Here is a 19536-nt window from a genome sequence, read left to right on the forward strand (position 1 = left end):
TACCATTTTTCACACACCCCACCCGCTTTATCCACAAAAGTTCCAATACTTCTACCTGTGTGATTCTTATGATAATAATAGTACTTCTGCTGAATTTTTTTTTTTTAAACAAGTATTTATTGGAAACGGACCACTCACGTGAGATGGGTATTGTTCTGTTGGTTTTAAAGGCACTTTATAACATATTACTAGCTATGTCCTGCCAAGGAAATGGGCGCTAATTGCCTTTCGCGAGGATAGACTGATGCAGCCAATCCAGGCTGCTGTTCTTAAAGTGTTTCAAACCCGCGATCCTTATTGTACGAGTCCAACAAATAATAATAATAAAAGTAATAACAACAACAATAATGTAACATACATAAATATTAAACTGCTATTCAACATAATAAACTTAAGCAAAGAAAATGTCATAGAGTAGAGATAAGTCAGTAGCGGTAAGGTTTTGTATTGTTTGGAAGGAATCCAACTAAATCCCAGATGCAAGTGAATAACACCTAGTAAAAAACAAGAAATAAAGAATAAAACAAGCCTAAACACTAAGTGTTGTACAGCAACTAATTAGCAGTCTAAACTTATTAGTATACATGTTCTAATTAGTGTTTGTATGCTAATTAGTGCTACATATATAGCCGCTGCCGATATAAGTTATACCTCTAACGTAGACTATCTCAGCAATTCAAGTAATTATAGGTAAGTCTGGCATGTGAGCCTTTGTCAAGTTAAGTTGAATGATTTATTTTACAAGTCTCGGCAGTTTCAAAAGGAAAGGTCGTCGCGCTCACAGCGCAACCTGTATATAGATTATGTATACGTCAAAGAGAATCAAATATATGCCATGTAAAATAACCTTGCTGGCTCCACTGTAAATACATTTTAGGTTGAAAAGTACATTATTTAGCGATTAACTGTGCTGTTAAATATTTCGCTACGTGTCAGCAATTGATTTTGGTATTTACACATTCAAGGTGAGCGACTTAGGTGTCCGTAATGTTTTGATAGAACAGACGAAATACCTCCATTCGAATTTTTTTTTTTACTCTTACAAAATAAGTGTGTATTCCGTTCTTTTCCAACGAGAAAGAAAGCAAAGCTGTCGCATTTTGCCATACCTGTAAAGAATATTTGTGTTTAGTGTGTCGTCAGAAGCACCAGGAAACGATTCAAAGCAAAGCACCTATAAAGATGAGTGCTAACAACGTGAAGAATACCGACTCAGAATCTAAACAGGGTCAAGATTATCTCTGCAAGAGGCACAAGAAAAGGTGTGTCTACTTTTGTGAGCACCATAATGAGCTTTGCTGCAACAACTGCGTCAATATTCAGCATAAACATTGCAAGCCAATTGTATGCATTGAAGGTATGGCAAACACTATGAAACAAAGGGACGATTTCGATGATATCTTGGCCAACCTTAGGGAAATGAAAGAGAAATTTGAGAACTTAAAGAAAGATCGCAAAATGACACTGGAAAGTATTGAATGGCAAAAAGAAAATATTAAGAAGATAATCAACGACTGGAAGGTGAAGATAATTAAAAATCTTGAAAAAATGGAGTTGGATTTATTAAAACAGTTGAACAACATTTATGAGGAGGAATCAAATGCCATCTCCGAACGTCATGAAGAATATGAGGAACTGGTCAATGTGATTGACACAAATGAAAGGATAATTGAGGAATCATCCAAGTCAGCGAATGATGCAATAGTTTTCGCCAGCTTTGTAAAAGCCACAGCGGATCTGGAAGGATACTCACAAACATTTAACAGAGCCCTCAAAATAGCTTACGATATTGAGCTGGCTTTTGAAGAAGACAGTCGTCTTGATAATCTCATGAAGGAGTTGAGAGTTTCTGTCCAAGTTAACAGAATATCGCCTGGTCAAGCTCTTGATGACGTCCTAAAAGTACAAACATTCGCCCAGGAATTTTTCGATGTTGCGATACCCGGCGATCAAACATCTTGCAGTATCACATCGGGGACATATTTTCCAGATGGAAGAATTCTAGTTGTCGACTCATCCAACAGAAAACTTAAGTTGTTTGGTGGAGATCTGAAATACGTGTCTCATATCAAACTGAATTTCACCCCAAAGTTTGTCTGCTGTGTGGACGAGAGGCTAGCTGCTGTTACCTCTGGAGATGGGTTTGTGTGTCTGTTCAGCGTCACAGACGGTGTGAAACCGGCACAGAAATTCAACATAGATGGTTGTTGTTATGACATCGCAGCCAATAACTGTCGATTATACATCCACGTGATGCAATATACGAGGCACCTGATCCAGGTGATGACCACATCCGGTACAATCATTAGAAAAGTTCCACTTAAATACGGTATACCTGACAAAATGTGTATCAGTCCAGATGGAAAAATGATCTACTACAGCCGACATACTGATGTTGTCAGACTTGACGTGGAAGGGAGGTCACAGGTCACATTTGGGCGGGGAAGTATGGTAGATCCCACAGGGATTGCGGTGGACCGCTTTGGAAACGTGTACTGTTGCGGAAAAAGGTCCAAATTGCTTTATACCGTTTCATGGAACAATTTGGATCAAAATCTACAGATGTCATGGGACGTCGGCCTCAACAAACCGTTGGATATTTGCTTCAATGACAGATACGATAAACTTCTTGTCATAGAAGAAAGTACATTACGAGTGAAACTGCTCGGGATACAACGTTGAGGTGCAAATAATATGGATATTTACAGCTCCGAAGTAAATTATGTTGATCCTATTAATAGCACATATATAAACTATATACGTGCGTTGTACTGTTCTGGGGGAAAGTAGAAGTTTCACACGGCTTAAGGATATGTCGAGGCCGTCATATTTAAACGCCATATAAGACAAGCTCTTTGCACAGACTGATAATAAAATACGATTGCGGTTCTGTATTTATTACATAACTACTCCCTCCAACATTTATTGTTACACTTCTCAGATAATTTGTGTGGTTATACTGTGTGCATGAAATCATTTACAAGTTCAATATGGCGTAAGGACTTAAAAAGGATTAAGAATTTTGGGCTGAGGCCTATTGGTAAGCTGTATCCGATTCCTTTTTCCCCGATCCGGAACACAGCACAAATGCGGTTTACATGTATTACATCGCCCTTGTTAACGCTTTCTAAATATTGTTACCTTTACAGATTGAAATAGTTCAAAACTAATTTAGTTTACAAAAGTTGGATTTAGTGTGTTTAAGAATAGGTTCTAGATGACGTCAGAGAAATTACCTAAACAGTTACAGTCTGCGCGCGTGATGTGCAAATACAGATTCAAAATCTGTATCAAACGGCAGATCAACTATGCAAGACTAAATGTTTATGTAATAAATACACTAAACTAGATCCGTGTTTTGTTCGGAGTCAACAGAAAAAAAGATTTTCATATGGCGTAAGGCCACGTCACTACTGCCAGACCGAGACATGTGCGTAGGCCGTAACAAACGAGTTCGTTTCCGTGACTTGAAATGAATATGTTATAATGGTGAACAATAGATACATATTTTCTTTCAGAAATATATCAAAAGGTTATGAAATGTTTCCTTTAAATATATATAAAAACGTGTACAGTTTGACGTCGGCAAGAATTGGTCTCATTGCATACACCCACCCTATGTGTAAAATTAGATCAACTGATTTTTCGTGTAATGAACAACAGGTTGAAAAAAGAAAAAAATATGTGAAAAGAGAAAGTAATTTTTTATGTTTCCAATTATTCATACACATGTCTTGTCGTAACAGTCACCCATTTGGCTGTAATGAGGAAAGAGTCAAGACACTTCATACAATGGTGCTAACGGAAGACTAAACATATGCAAAGAATAGTTTGGTCGAAATTTTCATAATTTTGCAGGTATTTTTCTTTTAATTGTGAAATTCGTTGCTTAAACATACTAATTTTACAAATATTTTAATGCACACAGTATGTCTCCACCCCATATTGTCGTTATTATTATTATTATTATTGTAACTACAGTTATCGATCAGTTTAGTTTATCTGATGTTCGTTGAAAAATTCACACCAAGTTTCAGCTCAAAGAAAGACTTCTTTTACTGATTTATTTATTATTTCTTTTGTTCATCTCTAACTCTTCTGTACTGGCAGGGAGGTAACTCCCTCGATAATCAACATGTCATCTCAATATTTCTTATCTTGAGATTGAAGTTGTTTATTCTAGATTCTCTACTTCTGTGGCGCAATGCGATAGTTGACTGCCATGACCATTTACACACCATGTTCAATAGCTATATAAACAGATGTACCTTAATCCGCACATGATTGAATTGAAAAGGAAAACCACTCGGATCTCAATTTGCTGCCATTTTTTTAGTGTTCTTTTTCTTGTTTTTATAATACATATTTGGTTTTCAATAGAAAACAATGATTCAAACATAAACAAATTGTTTACAATAAAACGTCTGGTGTTACATCTGCCATGCACATGTTTTAATTGTGTTTGATAAAATATCATTATGAAGACCCCACCCCCTTTTTAGATTGTTATATATTTCACTCCTCCTTGTAATTGTTATATTATTATATGTTTTATGAATGGCTGTTCGGTTACTGGGATTATCACCTTCAATACACATAAACTAACAGACACATACATTCGATGTCAGCATGTAAATGTTATTCATATCTCTTATACTTCCTATAATTTGAATATTGCAAATATAGTATATTTTCCAGCCTGAGTTGTGATACGTGATTAAATTAACAAAGGATAAATATACGTCCGTCTTGCACTAACTCATGCAACCTACCTACCTACATATCTACCAACCTATCTATCTATCTTTATCTATTTATCTATCTTTCTATCTAAAAGATCGACGGCTCATTGTTTTTAACGTTCGACGAAGTAGAAATGGAAAAATAGACTGCACATTTAGTTGTTGTTGTTGTTGTTGTGGGGTTTAACGCCATTTTTCAGCACGATAGGCTATACATGGCGGCCAGTATTAATGGTAGAGGAAGAACCCGGAGAACCCCGGAAAGAACCACCGACCCACGAGAAGCTACTGGCAAGCTTTCTCACATGCCCACAGACTGCACATTTAGCACTTTCTTTTTGTTTGGTTCATACTTCAGTGAATTACAAAAAAATAAACTGGTCACTCCTTATCATTAAAATTTACATGAAATAAAAACAAAATAAAGACATAGACCTTTCTAACCATGCATGAATACATGCCAAACAGCAGTCATACTCCGTAATTTGCATATAGACAATAATACGAATACAAATGCCTGATAAAATGACGCAAACTTACGCTCGGTCTTTAAATCGTTATGTGAGCAGACGACACTTTACTATATGATCCAAGAACCCAAAGTAAAATCTATGTCTTACAAAAATGCACATGATTAAACTTCAACATTAATTTTGATAGCATTCACTCTGTAAAAAGTGAGGTCTACTTAACATCATAATTTTGTTGAGAGAGAGAGAGAGAGAGAGAGAGAGAGATCACCAGAGCACAGTGATAAAACACTGAAAAATTAAATAAATTCGGGTTGATAAAATCTGAAAGCAAAGCAATGAAGAATCATTTCTTAAACAAATAGAACGAAACAGTTGTTGTTTTAGGTTTGAAATCAAATATCAAGTACGAGTCTCAACAAATGCCAAATGAAGCTGTCCTATACCAATTACACCGATGTTTTTTTTTAAATTGATCGACTGCATGTATGAAAATGTGCGAAATCAACATCATCTGTGTGTGTATGAACTTTGATAGAACTTTACTGTTTTCGTATAAGCCCATTGGCCCAAGTAAAAAAAGTCAATTGTTCTTTATCTATTATTATTAACTGCAAGATGAGATGATAGGGATCGGTAAATGCTAAAGCTTTAGGTCACTTGATCATCCATAGCCCCACGTCAGCAAATCAAAATTCGTTTTCCGTAAACTTAAATCTCTGCTTTCGTCAGTTCGTTGCAGATGGACCTTGTAAGGTTAGCTGTATTTGAGTTGATCTATAAAGTTGCATATATACATAAATCAAATTATCAATTTGTTCTTTCTTCATTCCGTCCTTTTTTTAACGGCCTTGCTTTCAAGATTTATAATGCGAATTTCAATGTCATCGTCACTGACTGTAGTTTACACATCTTAATCTTGTCTGAAACATTACACGATATCCTTGTTGATGTCCCAAATCAACAAAAGGAACATTTTTGTTATTTTGTATGTCATTTTGTGACAGCTAGCGTTGTACAAACTTTCGTACCATCCAAACTTGTAAATAGGTCACTTAATCTTAAGTATGTGATTTAACAAGTACAAGCACTTGACACACTTTAATACCATCCAAACTTTAAAAGAGTCGCACGATCTCCTGCAATTAATTTTGTAACAGCTAGCTTTTGACACAAAGTTTATACCATCCAAACTTTTCAGTAAGCCACATGATCTCGTGGATTGACTTTTATACCATCCAATATTGTAAATAATTCAATTGATGTCTCGATACAGAGATTACTATTGGTATATTACAATTTAAAATTTATAACAATTACATTTTTTAAAACTAGGTTCTTTTTCGTTCTTTTCAATGCAAAATCAAGGGAATAGAATATAGTACAGGACTTGAATTATTTAAATAATTATGAAAATATGTGTAACCTAAATATCACCCTAGTCTAGGAACTCGAGGTATTTTGAGTGGTTATGACACTGAATGCTTCGGAAATCTTATCTTACTCCTTTAACGCGATTTGAAATTGCAAACTTATGATTAGGTTGGCTCCATCATTTGCAGAATTTTCGAGAGAATAATAAGAATATTAGCTTCAGGTTTGAATTGGACGCAGTCTTGACATAATTTTTTTAAATATAAACAGTGATACTTCAAGAAAAGAAAAAAAAAGTTGGGAATTTACGACATAATTATTATCTACTGTATTTCCCTCAGTCCTACAATAGCACATGCGGAGTTGTTGTACCGTAATATCAAACAGATATCAAAACAAGATCTTGTAAAGGAATTAAATGAATCATCCCAATCCTACAGTAACAACTTTTCAGTGATTGGCCAACTAACTATATTTCACTATTAGCCATATGTGAACAAAAATTAACCAACATGCAGGATATAATCGGCTGTTGTGTCAAAAGATATTTTATTTTAAACAGTGATACTTCATGAAAAATAAATCATTGGTATTCAATGCATATCAAACTATCTGCGTATGTATGTATGTATGTATGTATGTATGTATGTATGTATGTGAGAGTGAGTGAGAGTGTGCGTGTGTGTGTGTGTGTGTGTGTGTGTGTGTGTGTGTGTGTATGCCAATGTGGGTATGTGATAAAGCTTGCCAGTAGCTTCTCGTTAGTAAGCGGTTCTTTCTTTCTGTATGTCTGTATGTCTGTAAGTATGTATGTATATGTGTGTGTGTGTGCGTTCGTTTGTGTGTATGCGCGCGCATGTATGTATGTATGTATGTCTTTGGATAGAAAGTCATGAAAGCATCCATTGTTGGTTCTGTCAGAAATTTATGAGCTTAATATTTTTTCTGCATTTATTGTGGTAAGGTCGCTATTTACTATGTGATTTTGCAACCTACAGTTTATAATAAGATAAAATCAGAATAGAACAATACTAAACTTTTATAATTGCAATTATTTTGAATGTTAAGTCATTTAGTTTTTATTCATTTGAGTTTTAAAAAAATATTTAGGAAGGGGCGGTATCTTTCTCCTACTTGCTATCCCCACCCCAATGTAACTAGCAGAGTGAGCTTCTTGGGTTGTAGGACTATGGGTCCAAGTGTTATGGTGTTAGCTTTTGGACTCACCTTTCCTCCATTCCCCTGTATACATTTACTAATAGTTTTAATTTCGTTTGTAACGAGCCACAGTGAAATTATTAAGGCCACCAAAGTTTTTCTTCGTAGAGACTGAGTTTTCCAGCCCTGAGCTCTTACGCTTTAGACAGTTTTTATTTGTTTCCAGTCACCAATCCTCTTTGGGTGGAGCTCACCAGTTTCGTATGTTACAATGGTTAGAATTTTAAAGAAAAAGAATTTCCCTAAATTTCCTCACCGGTTATACTCGTTATTTTAAAAAAAGATCTTGTTATTTTAGATATTGTTCAAAGAACCTTTAACTCATTCAGCCCCAATCCCGCCTGTAGGAGTGATGAGGCTGTACCCTACTTTCGAGGTCTGTTGTGTCATGGTCATTTAAGATACACCAAGATAAAGTAAAGCAGAACATGCAGCTGTACAATGATACCCAATAGTTTGGACTTTCTACTCGCATTAAAAAATGCAGAGGGGAAAACATATCTTTTGAGACCCGATTTATTTTACACCAAAACATTGTCGTTGTCGAATTCGGATTTTGTGTTCGGATTTTATACTTTTTAGCCAGCGATCTAACGCAGACCGGACTGAACTGCACACAGACGGATGAGCCCTTGCAAAAAGTAGTAGAAGTTGGGGATTGGGAGTAAGAAGTGGTCAGGAGTCGAAAATGATATGTCCAATAAGGAAAAACACAAACAAACCCCAACTCAAAGTTTACCCGTCTGTACATGTGCTAGCCAAACAGCCAATGAAAAACAAAATTTCTAGGACAACTAGGCATCAGTCTAAGCGAAAATCTCTTAGAAGCAGATATTTGATGTATTCAGAATTAACCTTCAAAATGCGTCCCCCCATTTCAGGCGAAATTTACAAAAGTCTCAACGGCCGAATGAGCTAATTCCCTTTATTTCGGTGTATAACTGATGGGGGTAATAGGGGTTTTAGAGCATACAGCTTGGCCTTACTTCAGATGTGCATCTCTCAAAAAAAAAAACAAAAAAAAAAAAAAAAACTACTAGCTCTGCTTGGTTATTTTCATTTACTGGACTTCAGAAGTAAATTGTAAAATAGAGCCGTTACATTTTTTACATTTTATATATTTGGTAATACCTTCATTACACTCTGAGACAATGGTATTGGCAAGTCTGGCAAAATTCATTTTCTCTATTTGAAGAACTGCTAAAGATAGTATACTTTAAGAATAATTCAGGCTGCTTTTCTGAGCACAAAGGGAGCAGTCATTTTAGTTAGCTATGTGCTTAGATCATGCAAAACTTCCACAAGTGAAATATCCAAAGATATTGTTGCCATAGTACACGAAAATAGCATAAAAGTATGCCAGCATTATCTCCATTGTACATATTGCAAATATAAACAACTTCACCTTACACCCACCACTCTCTCAGAAGTTCATAATATCTACAGAGAGGCCCCTTGAAATATTTTAATCATTCTCGTTTGGTGCTGATCCTGCTGTTCCACTGGCATGTGTCTAGAGTTTATTAGATTCATTCAGAATGCTTGATAATTCAGTTAGTGAAGGCACGTTGGATTTTGATGTCCGAATGTTTTCAGTGTCTTCATATGTGAAATGAATCTTAAATGGCAAATTTAGTGCACATATTTTCAGAATTCTGCCATTTCGGACACAACAGTCACATACAGAAAACCGACGACGCAACATACCTAAGCCTAACGTCTATACAACATTCTTAACCAGATTTATGTCAAATATAGTCAAATAAAGAATTTTTTTCAGAAGCAAATGAAAAAGATTTTGTTACTTGACTGTCAAATTCAATTTATTCAATTTTTAGAAGAAAAAGACCCAACTAACATTGTTATTTCATTTTGAAGGTATTCCGTGTGTATGTCTTCTCTTTCACTGCATAGAATCCAAGCGACTCGATATAAACTGGTGTAAAGTAGTTCTACATGCAGTTTATACAGAAATAGACGAAGCTCAGTCTGATGCTATGGTTATGTTCTGACCAATAGAAGTCCTTGTTACATTTACCAACTAATGCAATTGGAATTATAATATATTACGATAACGAAACAACGTCTTGATTTATGCAAAGTAAATGACGCGGGGTGCAAAATGTTACTCGAAGGTTGAGTAAAAAAGAAAAAGCCATATCGGATATGTTACATATTAATAGCTGGAAATGTATCTGATAACTATAGAAAGCTTGAATTTTCTCTGATTATATAATTTCTACGCTAAAATTTATTAATTATTATGTATCGTGAGTCCATTATTCGCGGTGTTATCCTATATATTCTTAGGCAAGCTGCACCAAGGTGGTCGCAAACAACATCAGGACAAGGACGAAGATAGATCCAGCTGGAGCATAGCCAACACTGTCCATCGAAGTGTCTCTTCCCGAGCATTCTGAAAATATACAAATGTATATGATTATGTATCTTACAAGGCTTAACAGCATTATATAAAAAGTAGGTCAATGTGACCTTCATGAGTTTCTTTTATTTTCTTTTGATATGTAATCCACATTCTTGGATGATATTTCATATAGGCTTATCAAAGAAATTCAGATATAGAAAGAGAAGACTACTATAACTGTTTTTCAGGTTTGAGCAACATATTGTTTATCTGATATATTCCACACTGGCAACCGTACACTTATGAAACTAGTTAAATCTATAGCATGACTTATCCAGGCTGGTTTTATTGTTATGTCTGAAAATGACATGTTACTTGTCACATCATGAGAGTATATCTATGAGTGGACCCACACTGGGTAAAATGACAATTTTCTGAACGATAAAACAAAACCAACGAGAGTTGCCGCATAGGCTCCGCTCGTACGGTACACACTTCAAGCCTTTTAACCTCCGTCAAATTACCGACACTTACGGGTAAAAGTTTAGATTCTGAATCTTATTTACAGAAGTCAGGATCACAACTTTTAATTGAAGTAAAACAACAACAAGAACAACAAAGCAACAAAGACAACACACATATGGATTATGATTAATAATGGCTATTGTGATTTAACTTGACCTTTTAAACGCAGCTACAGCTTATTAAACGTTCATGCAAATGTGGATATTGTTTCATTTTATTCCATGCGCACTGAACATGAAAAGATTTATACAAAATTTTGTTCCTCTGTATGCAGTGTCTTTGTTATTTTAATGTTCATATAGTACCAACTCAATTCTTACTTCTCTTTTATCAATTTCTCTAAAACGATCTGTTACTCAACTACATTTTAACATGAACTGCACTGATTTATTTTTGTGGTGTTTATGCAGTATTAAATGAAGTTCTGAAAAAAATGCGTATTTATACTAATTCTGCTGTTACATATACGTCTTATTTCGGATTTCCCCCTTTTGATCAGATACAATCCATCGTTTCGCCAACCAATAATATCGTACGGAAACACAGAACATGTTTAATATGTGTGTGTGTGTGTGTGTGTGTGTGTGTTTGAGAGAGAATGGTCTCCTTACGGCTTTGCCATCGATGGACCGTCGGTTCGATGGCAAAGTCGTAAAGAGACCATTCATAATAAAGCGGTAAAGTATGCATCGACAGAAATCGTGTATAATACGTAGGTTGGTTATAATATATGCTTCAACTAAATTGTCAGAATTTTATCAAGAATAACTCAAGGCGAAGGACCATAGGGTAAAATCCTGCGCACGCAACAATCTATGCTAGCAAGGCAATAGATGTAGCGTCCAGTTGTACATGGCTGAGACGTCATGAAAAGAACTGACAGCTAACGCAGATGGTAGTGCCTGATCAACACATCTGCCCAGCCATCTGAGGATTTACCAAGATAAAGAGAGAAACATACGGTCAAGGACGAGCACTCGGATCATGAAGTCTGTGCAATTCAGTGCCCGGGGAAGTGGTTTGATGCCCGCTTGTTAGAAAAGAAAAGTGGACATAGACTGAAACTACTGGCGAAAGAGAATTTAAGGAAAATCTACCAATCTGGCCTCTCTAGAAAGTTCAATGATTGGATGTACCAGCATAGTTTTTGATCAAGGCTCACATGGAGCCGAAATATAATTTAGAACAAGAAAAGTGGTCCGTGAGCCAGACGGTGAATAAAGCTGGGAGTAGACTGAATCATAAAGATATCGTTAGGACTGCAATCAAAAGGAGAGAAAAGCTCGGCTCAAATATATCCCAGAGATGAAATGAGTCAAGTCCTGTGGATCGTTGTACTATGGTCCAGGAAAACATTCTCAACGTTAAGGATGACGAAAGGTCAGCAGGAGCAGTCCTGAATTGTACCAAAGCAATTAGGACAAATTCAACTACCAGAAAGAAAAATCACATGAAAAGAACTTTGTCAATGCGAAGCACTGCTAAACCAGTTCCTGCTAAGGTCCATCATCTATCTGCTCCCATCGTCAGCAAATCTGCAAAAAATGAAACGTGAGAGATGATCTCATGTACTCGTTCTACCAGAAAAGAAACATAGTCCAGCAGATTCTCTCCTCATTTTAGTTTTCCGTGGCTCAAGGAGATGTAAATGGAGAGAGAATAGGTGATGGGAGAGATTGCAGGTAATTTGGAGAGAGAAAGACAAAAAGTCTGGAACCCAAGGTGTCAGGCATCTGGTTGTTAACGAGACACAAAAGAAACCTGCAACAGTAGGCAATGATGATATATTCCAAGAAGCAAAGTCATTAGAGTAGATCTCGAGAAAAAAATTAACTCATATACCAGGAATCTAAACAAACATCCTTATTATGGTCTGACTCTGCACTGAAAATCGTTCTTAGACTTACCTTCTGAATGGAGGAACGAACGGAAGAGGCAGATGCAAGAAAGAGGGAGAAGAACCAAGAATTGGTCGAGAGCTGTAAAGCAAATGATGGAACACTTGGCTCTTCCCGTTGGAAGTAGGATACATGGTGTTTACAATGCAGTCACTTTGAGTATGCTCTGTGCACTGAGAATAAGAGGAAGAACATGGTAAACATCAGTGCAAACACTGGGCAGGCAGAAAAAGAGCTTCCAGTTGGATCGGGCAGAACCTTGATAAAGACGAACTGGCAACCAACACAGACGGACAACATTTTGCCCAAGATAACGAAGATAAGTGGCGAAACACCCGAAGAAGATTGGGAACTTGGCTGACCAAATGTATATTAACACAACAATGAATTTTGAGTAGCTTACATACTAGTACTAAAAGTAGGTGAGTGTTACGAACACAAGGCCACCATGAGCATCTTTTGATGCCTGGTAGATCATTTTACTAATATATACTTCCCAGGAATGTTTTGATACTACATGTGAAACATTCATCATGAAATCTCACAATATCCCCTTTAATGAAAAAAATAATAGAATAGTCTAGTGTAAAGTTACATTGGTGATAATAGTTGGAGAGGGTACCTGTCCTTATTAGACTTTAGATTTATGCCATACACCCTGGGGAGGGGGGCATTTCATGGCTTGCCGATTCAACGACTCAGCCTTGGAAAGACATTTCTTTAACTACCTGTACTCCATTTGGGAGACCAGTCTTGATTGGTGACGACTGAAGCGCAGGCTTGGCAGCTGTCGCTTGGATTGTTTTCACCATCAGTATAGCAGTTACCGTTAATGTAACAATGGCCAGGCTGAAATGATAAAAGGCAATCAACTTAAATAAACATAAATAAATGAGATTAAAAATAATTATGCGCCAGTATATGTTTGGCATTCCCTCCCACACTATGCATCTGACGTGTAAATGTACAGCTCGATGTGAAAATATTGTAGAAATTACTGGATAAAGAACCCGAACCTAAGACGTAGCATAAATGTTATCAAATATTCTTGAACCTGCCCATAAGTGTATCGAGAATGGACGTGTTTGCATGTGTTGAGGAAATGGTAGAATCATTCAAAGAGATGAGTGCAAAAACATGTTATATCGAGACTTTAACCAAGATCTTCAATAATTGGGATTGACCCTTAAGGGAAGAAAGACATTGGAAGTGAATGGGTATAAACGTCATCCTAAACAGCGCATCACCCCAAATATGACAGAACTATCTCTTAGGGTGTGGGACTCATGGCCATCGATAAAAACTCTAACACAGGTCTTCACTATGACTTTCAAGTGACACTGACTCTCCCACCCACCCACCAGATTACTACACCTTTCTCGGCAGACGGAGGATGGGGATGGATGGATCGGAAATGATCATGTTTAATGAGGTTTTACTTTAGAGAACAATATTTCAAATGCTTTGAGACTCATGACCAGAAAAGGACCATGCCTTTACCCATTTTTCGACCGAGACCTGGACGAGTCAACGTGTATATTTCTCCTCATATGAAGTAGATGTGGCAACAATACATGTGGACATGCGCCATCAGAGTGTGCACAGATCGTACAGATTGATCACACACAATGTTGATACAGAATTCTCAGACTCGGACAAAACTCCAATTTCTGATGTTTGATTCGTTAGACGAAATAATTTCAAAGATGTGTGTGTGTGTGTGTGTGTGTGTGTGTGTGTGTGTGTGTGAGATTTGGATTTTTAACGCAGGTTTACAATTTTTTCAGGCATATCACTACGATGTCTGCAGTGTGGCAGTTTATAGTGATGTCTGGCAATGGGATATCATGCCGCAGACATCTAGCACGATGTCCCACCCAGTCACATTATCCTGACACACGGTCGAACAGTCCTAACACCAACCTCCTCATGTTTAACGCCAAGCGAGGCAGCTGCTAATACAATGTTTATAAGTCTTTGTTATGACTCGGCTTGAGTTCGAACCCGTGACTTCCCGCATTAGAGACAGACGCTCTAGCCACTTAAGCCACCGGAGCGGTCTTCAAAGAATTTTGGCAGGCAAAGATCGGGCTATGTATTATATTGCCGTTTAGAGGCTAATGAAAAAAAACGTGAATGTCTTGTTGATTAAATATGCTGTTCTGATGGTAGAAAGGAAGTAAATTGAAATTATAAGGATTAAGTGATCATGGTTGGTGATTTATCTCTGTGTAAAGGTTACCTAATCACTTACATAGTAAATAAAGTCCGAAGGTGATTTGTTTCTGTTTCGATTTATATATTAAATGGATCAGAAACTGAATATTTTACCTCTCTGAATATTCCCTTTTGGACTCCATCGTTTATTTGTTTGGGTCGTTTTGATCACAAGTTTTGTGCCTGACCAACCAAATACTTTGCAAAGTAAATTACTAAGCAACCGAACGCAGAGAGTGGACTTTTTTTTACTCTCTGACTTGTCCCTATGATTATGTTTCTATCAATCAAACTACTTGTCCGAATATTATGTGAAAGTAAGTTGCTTGCCCACGATCTTATAAAAAATTAGTATTGAGCCTCACGTTTTACGTTTGATACCTGTATGAGCAAATCATTGATCATAAGTGTGACACTGTTGGACCGCTGACAACAGCTAATAAAAATCAAGTATGACACTGTTGGACCACTGAAAACAGCTCATAAATATATCAACTATGAAGTATGCAACTATGAAGTATGTAACGCTAAATGTTTAAAGACACATAATTGTAGATTCGAAATGTCTACCAGTTGGATTTTAAGGTACAGTTCTCAAGAAATCATGAACACTTACTGGCCCGTCTTGATACTAAAGTATGACATCTGTCTGAAAAGACAATTGCTAAATGTTAACAACTCATTTCGTGTTTTGTTTCGTGACTGAAGGTGAGCGTGTGACGACTTCGGTCTTATCCTTCGTTGGCCATGTTTCAGGAGAACGTTTGTGTACATATTGTATCGTTACCATTATTTACTCTGATGGTAGAATATAAAACAAAAAATTCGGTCTTGACGAAAACAGGGATTTGACTTCAGACTCTAACCTTTAAGATGAACCTGTCTCCCTCCATTAATGTGCAGCGCTGGTCATAGACAGATATCGACTGCCGTGCTCCGAAATTCTGCCCGAAGTTGCTCACGGATAAATTGTAAACAGTTGCTAGTGGTCTCTGGGTTGATTTTGATGGTACCTCGCATCTTACTGGACAAATCAACTCAAAAAGACTTACAAACTCTGCTCTGTGGATAACTGGCTCAAGAGAGATTACCGAACCATTTACATCTACCTGCAGAAACATTGTGATATGCATATATATTTTTAGCGAGCTTCAGCATTTTACTGGTATGAACGATTAAATCTGGTTTGCATCTAGTAACAACATTTAAAACTTAATAGTATTGATTATATTATCTTAGAAAAAAAGTTGGATTATATCCAATAAAAGTCATCAAGCCCTCACAGCTGCAAATACAACAGATAACACTGTGCAGTAGAGTTTATTCTCTCACTGATTGTAGAAAGTATGTACTATCTACTATCATCAAACAACAAGAATTTGTAAAATTAAAATAGAAACAAGAGACAGAATAAAACAATTGCATGTGCATAGTCAGAAAAAGCTTGGGAGATAATAATGGTACCCATCCGTCCTCCCAAAATACAAAAGCTCTTTTTATAAATATAATTGTCAATAAGGGCACGACTTAAGTTTATGTTTCGCTAGATTTGAATGATATACTTAGAACTGAAAGTGCTCAATGGATAAATTGGAGAGACATTAAGAGACTTGGTCCTGACATGTTTAAATATGATTTAGCTCATATTAGGTGTCAATGCCATTTATCTGACTGCCTGATTATTTTACGTAAGTCTGTTTATCAATGAAATAGCTCGTTGAGTCCAAAACTAAGATGCGCATTTGAAGATAAAAAAACAAAAAAAAAAAAAAAAAAAAAAAAAAAAAAAAACAACTGATCCACCAGATTGGCTGAAATATTATTTCTTTTTACCTGTGTCTCCTCTAGTCTACATTCCAGAGATTCACTTCTGATGAAATCATCTCCGTAAATAGAGAATCCAGAGCAGCAGTTATCCGTGGACGTGTCACACTGTCCGTCATTATACACGTCGTACACAGGCGGGGGAGACATCACGTCAATGGAACAATCACTGGATGCAAATCCATGGTCACAGACACAAGTACCTGCACCAATCAAAAAAATTTTTAGTTCTTTTCATGATTCAACAGGAATGTTCCTTTCAAATTTATTTAATTATTCAAATGGATGATACAACTAGTTAAGTAAATAAACAGGTCATGAAAACCTGTCTCTCTCTCTCTCCATATCTCTCTCTCTCTCTCTCTCTTTTTCTCTCCGTAAAACGTTCATAATAAATTAATTTATGCTTTCTGTCTCCTAGGCTCTTTCAACATTTTGGAAGAACTGACATGAATAATGAGTAATCGAGAATACAATAAGTTCATCACAAAAAAGAATGAACTTAAAGAGAACAACATATGCTATTTTAAAAAATCCCAAGAAAAGAAAACAAACCAAACAAGGAAAAGGAAAAGAAAAACAAACATATAGTGATCATTGGGTGTATTTTGCAATACCATATATTGACGGTGAAACAAAACGTAAAATTAATGTCATAACAAAGTTGAAATACTGTCGTACCGTTGTCACATCGTCCTTTGTTATTACATTGATTAGGACACGCATTTGTCAGGAATTCCTCCGTTATATTTGCATGATCCTCTTGGAATTCTTTGTCTCGGGATATTTGTGTTTCAATATTATTTATCCATGACTGGAGATGTGGGGCAGCCCAGCTTATGTCTCCATTCGACATCTGTATGGAACATACATTGTTGGAAATTAAATCACGGCAATTGGCCAACTGTACTCACAAAAAATTCTACAGTATATCTCAAGTTACTGTTCTTTTTAACGAACAGGAACAAGAGCAATATAATGAAATCATTTAATTAAGATAGCAAGATACCCACACAACTAGTTGTTTTGATTTACAACTCATTACAGTTTAGGTAAGACACTTGTCTCAACAAAACAAACTAATAATGGACTCTACATAGAAAATATTTCTGCTACACTTTCAATATACTTGATGAAGAAAAAGTTTTATTTGTCCACCCATCACAAAAAGTAATGGATGCATATTTATTTATCTGGACGTATATTTTAACGAATGAAAAGGTCCACCTAATTAAGTTTTTTTTAGCAACTGTTTCTACATCAGACACTTTTTTTTCAAAAGTACCTGGTAGTCTAAAGCACATTCGTGTATAGAGTTGTTCAGTGTATTGATTGGAAGATCATTTTTCAGCTTGTAGTTCGGTGAAGTGGAAAAGAAGGTCGTACAAGCATTCTCTGCATCCTCTAGAGATATGTTTCCCACGCTTCTGCTGACTCTTCCCTGGAATAATAAGGACAAATTGTAGTTCCAAATTTATTTATCAAGCTCTGTACGACAAGTTACATTAGGATATATCAGTAAATACATGGATCAAATGCAGTCAAACTAAATTAGTTTTCTTTGGTCCAAAGACGATCCATTTCTTAAAACATTTACCTCGGAAAAACTTTACATCGATATTGAGTTAAATTCACTTTCTTATTGTAACTATGCATTAGTCTTACATTAAAGGGTAATACAAGAATGTACACAGACAACCATGCATTTAACGGCTGGAAAAGCCCATTTGTAAAACGGCTGACAAACAAAATTAACACCATTTGTGACTCGGACGTAATAACCAGTTTTATTAAGGCCACGATATATCTTATTAATAATTGTTAATATTTTCTGCTTTTTCAGTTAGGTTGAGAAAGTGAACTCGAATAATTCGTCACCATTGAAAACTATATTCTCAACTACATTACTCCATATAGAACAATATAGCGGCGGAAGGAGACAGTTTCATAATCAATGGAATCTCGGTCTTTCTTGTTGTCACACATGAGTGTACTCCGCTGGAGGCGAATAACCAAACACACCAAATAATGGGTATTCCTACAACAATTTCCAAGATTATTGTATGACCATAGAGTAACAGCCTAGCGATGTTCCGATTGTGATAACACACGTTGTACACTTTGCTTTGCAGTTTCCATAGTTAATAATGTGTGGGATGTGTACGGTTTTATGGGCTACCCTTAACGTTTTGACAGGCTGTTGACATGTTTATATGCATGTATGATGCAACGTACATGAAATCACCAGTCTATTTAAATTTAATCTAGTTAGCCGCTACGTTTGACCACCGTCTACAAAATTTCCAAACTTTACGCACTCTGATGTATAGCTTTGCAAAACATTTTACATTATTATTTATTCAAGAAGCACATGGTATCGTCGTTACTATTTTTCTAGTGGAATACATATTTGATAACAATTGATGTTGATGGTAGCAAACGATTGACGGTATTGTGTTTATTTTACTGGATATCGAATCTGTCGCGTGGCTCTTTTCACTCTTCTCTTCATTTCTTGGAACGACCTACTGCTAGGTCTAGTGTCGTGATATGGGCATCTGACTACATCTTTCCCTTGGTGCGGACTTTTGGTGCACAGCACCGATTCGTCAGGGGAGCATACACTACTATTAATAAGGGATCTTCTTTCGGTAAAAGTAGCATTGTGACAGACACATAATAATCGCCCAAGGTCCCAAGTACCCGGATTATGGTTTGATTGAGACAAAAAGCTCTCTGAGGCAGTAATTCTGAAAAATAAGAACAAAGAATAGATAAACATATCTTGTGATCAGAATAGGGAACTATGTAGGCAAGGCCATTGTAATCATTTTATGACTTAGACCGAGGTTTTTTTCTGTCTTGGAAGTCGTCTTTTTTATTTGACTCTTTCAGTCCATTTC

The 19536-nt window shown here is 36.4% G+C and overlaps 2 protein-coding genes across 3 annotated transcripts in view; one reads left to right on the forward strand and one right to left on the reverse strand.

Annotated features, from left to right (window-relative positions):
* Positions 1-673: 673 nt before the first annotated feature.
* LOC149788992 (uncharacterized) lies at positions 674-4440 on the forward strand. Its single transcript, XM_089975146.1, has one exon. It carries the CDS (start codon positions 1183-1185, stop codon positions 2680-2682), a length of 1500 nt encoding a protein of 499 aa, XP_089831272.1. The 5' UTR covers positions 674-1182; the 3' UTR covers positions 2683-4440.
* A 5160-nt stretch (positions 4441-9600) lies between these two features.
* Positions 9601-19536, reverse strand: part of LOC149788993 (von Willebrand factor D and EGF domain-containing protein-like) — a 48654-nt gene continuing 38718 nt past the window's right edge. For both annotated transcript variants that reach the window (XM_089975145.1, XM_089975144.1), the window contains exons 14-20: positions 19101-19383; positions 17919-18074; positions 17315-17489; positions 16643-16836; positions 15676-15918; positions 13321-13441; positions 9601-10220 (exon numbers count right to left, since the gene is read on the reverse strand). In XM_089975145.1, the coding sequence (XP_089831271.1) occupies positions 10111-10220; positions 13321-13441; positions 15676-15918; positions 16643-16836; positions 17315-17489; positions 17919-18074; positions 19101-19383 (1282 nt within the window). In that variant the 3' untranslated portion in view covers positions 9601-10110. The remainder of the gene's footprint in view (positions 10221-13320; positions 13442-15675; positions 15919-16642; positions 16837-17314; positions 17490-17918; positions 18075-19100; positions 19384-19536) is intronic.

The sequence above is a fragment of the Sinohyriopsis cumingii genome, chromosome 11 (assembly GCF_028554795.1).
Source record: "Sinohyriopsis cumingii isolate HCF-2022 chromosome 11, ASM2855479v2, whole genome shotgun sequence".
Taxonomy (NCBI): domain Eukaryota; kingdom Metazoa; phylum Mollusca; class Bivalvia; order Unionida; family Unionidae; genus Sinohyriopsis; species Sinohyriopsis cumingii.